At 42.7% G+C, this 2,850-nt stretch overlaps 1 protein-coding gene across 2 annotated transcripts; it reads right to left on the reverse strand.

The window, feature by feature from the left end:
- Positions 1 to 217: 217 nt before the first annotated feature.
- LOC112284380 (uncharacterized) lies at positions 218 to 2,647 on the reverse strand. Of its 2 annotated transcripts, none has more exons than XM_024524128.3 (7): positions 2,518 to 2,647; positions 2,016 to 2,116; positions 1,660 to 1,878; positions 1,253 to 1,407; positions 1,004 to 1,037; positions 789 to 858; positions 218 to 559 (listed from the first exon to the last, which is right to left on the reverse strand). In XM_024524128.3, exons 2-7 carry the CDS (start codon positions 2,067 to 2,069, stop codon positions 489 to 491), a joined length of 603 nt encoding a protein of 200 aa, XP_024379896.1. In that variant the 5' UTR covers positions 2,070 to 2,116; positions 2,518 to 2,647; the 3' UTR covers positions 218 to 488. The 2 variants fall into 2 exon arrangements, with proteins under 2 accessions (XP_024379896.1, XP_024379897.1); XM_024524129.3 differs by having other exon boundaries at positions 2,016 to 2,264.
- Between the last annotated feature and the right edge of the window lie 203 nt (positions 2,648 to 2,850).

Here is a 2,850-nt window from a genome sequence, read left to right on the forward strand (position 1 = left end):
AGGAACATTACCGAGGATGTTGAAACTGTCAACATGGAAATGGTCATTTCTGTGCTGTGGGAGGAATTTTGTACATGGCAACTAGTCCGATCACCGAACACACCCCGACGCGGGGACAGATGATGGAAGATGTCACGGAGGAAGGATGATGAGGGCGAGGGGGCTGCGACAGTCGCCCGAGGGTGCAGAACAAACAAAAACTTCAAAGCACATCATAAAGCCACAAGATTTGTGCTGCATATAAAACAAAACTAAGTAATGGAATCTAGGAGGCTTTTGTGAGATTGGAGATAACTTATCACACTACAGGATATTCTTGCTATTATCAAGAATGTAGGGGTATTCTTGATATTTCAACATATTTGAGGGGTATAAATGATATTTTCCCTACTTTCTATTGGATACTTCAACGCTACTCCCTATAATGCCCCTCACGTATCAAATTTTCCCGCTTGAGAAGGCCATCGTCAACAAATAAAGGTCGTTTCTCACCAACTTCGCCTATTCTGCAGATTCTTGTATGACTCCCAAACTTGCCTAAACTTTGCCATGTTTGCAGCTAAGCAAAGACAATGATGCACACGAAGTCAGAAACTATCATGACCAACAATACTAAATCAATTAGCAACAAATTTTTACATTCACGAAGTGTACATATAGCATTCACATGTCTACATGAAAATATTTCTTCATAGTGAGGTGGACATGAACATTTCTTAAAAAATGTAAAAAAAAGAAAAAAGCGACTTGGTTAACTGAAAAACCAAAAACAAGATGAACACCCATACCTCTTTTCTTTGGATCCTTTTCTCTATTGTTTTCAGGATGGTACAACATAGCTTTATCGCGAAATGCAGACTGTGGAAATGAACGTAAACAGCGAGGTTAGACTATGCATCACAAGGACTTTCAGCAACTGCCAAAGACAGTTTCAAATCCCTGTTCCAAGATATGAGTGGTACAAGAACAAGTGACGGGCTATGGTTGGATCCAACTTCTCTACCTTAAGCTCAAGAGGAGAATATGGTTGATGCCTCCTGCACAGCCACCAAATACATTAAGTAAAAAATAGCTGAATATAATGATGAGCTCGAATCATAAGGATTTTCAAGGTAACATAGTTGACATATCGACCTGGCTTAAAATTAGATTGGTGATCAATTTCTAACGATATACAATTAAGGCAACTTAATCATTTTACCATTCCCAACCATTGTTGAGATAATTGAAAATGAACTATGGAAAAGCGTACTTTCTAAGTCCCAGAACTAGATAATGGTCTATAGGCCTCTTTGCAACGGGGTCCTGATCGGGAGCTCGTGGAACTCCATCCCAGTAAAGCTTCTCCCACTCCTCACGTGTGCGATTAAAGCGCTCCATGTAGGCCTTCCAATAACCTTCTTGACTCTTCAGAAACGCAACTCACAACCTCAGCAGAAATGTCAACCTAACTTTCTTCACATATATAACCCAGTAAGTGTCCAACAATAACCTCCAAATACTCCACCTTTCCCCCAGAATCCTAACGTATCATCTCACTCTTTAGAAACGATTCGTTAAATATAGACAGTTCCAAAATGGAAGCAGTAGAGTCATGAATTAGTAACAGAAACCCCACCCAAAACCAGGATATAAATGTCCTCAGACACCGGAACTCACATTGTCACGAATACGAATATCCTGCATACGAGCCATACGGTCAGCGAAAAGCTTTCGGTAGTTCAGAGGCTTGGGTCTCGGGTCCGGCTCCGCCATGTTCACAAGCTTGTATCCCTTCCCACGCTCTGGCCGCAGCCGTAAGAGTTCTCCATCTACAGCCCACCACTCATCGGGCCCAGAATTTTTCGTAGACAGATTTCTAGCTATTCCATTGCAAAACTGTTTACAGCAAAACCGTAACTATGTCAATACGCCATGGAAATTTTCAAAGAGTAACGCAATGGTATCAAAGTAGCTATCAAGACATTCATGCCACAAGGAATACAAATAAACCAAGCTTTTCCACGTACACATACCTCAGACGCCCGAGTCACTCGACCTGTAGCTCGGCGCCGCAATGCCACAAGCATTGTTCGTTTAAGACTCCAATCCCACGCACGCAGTCCTTACTATCAATCTGCGGCATTCTTAAAATTCAACATCGGGGTCCACACCAAAAAAAAAAAAAAAAAAAAAGAACCAACAAACAAACAAACAAACCAACAAGTTAAACTAAGACTAGGGTTCCATGAGCCAGTAAAAATTAACCCAACATCTTGCATCGCCTGCAATTCAAGACGAACACAACTTCAACCCAGGGTTTAGGGTTTATGATGTGCAATTGAGTAAAATTCATCAGCAAAACTCGCGGGAGTCAAAGGGGCATCATGTACAAGACGAGCTTCTTAAAAAAAAAGGCTTCGAAATCGCATTCCTCACGGTAATTCTACCTATGATAGTTGCACCATCCTACCCTGCCACTACCACCACCACCATTCACAACATAGTACCTCCATCAATGCTAGAGTTGTCACTCACCCACAAAAAACCCTAATCAACTACAGGTGTGCTGCAAATCGCATCGCCACTGGAGCTTCAAATTAGCAACCGCAAGCTCATTTCGGCACCAAGCGAGACAATTCGCGCTCACGACGGATCCAGCTTCTCGATCTCACAACACACTCCGAAGCCATTCTCTCTTCCTCTTCAGCAGGCTTCTGCCGTTCCCTCAACGCCGCATCCTATGATCGAGGGTGTGGTTTAAGACCATGTTTGGATGAATGGATGTTTTCTGTTCGCGGTCAAGGGTCAGACGGTGTTGAGCTGCCATTGTTGCGAGATTTGTGTGCAATGGGTCGCATTCATTCTGAT

Source organism: Physcomitrium patens, chromosome 7 (genome assembly GCF_059467195.1).
Source record: "Physcomitrium patens ecotype Gransden chromosome 7, ASM5946719v1, whole genome shotgun sequence".
Taxonomy (NCBI): Eukaryota; Viridiplantae; Streptophyta; class Bryopsida; order Funariales; family Funariaceae; genus Physcomitrium; species Physcomitrium patens.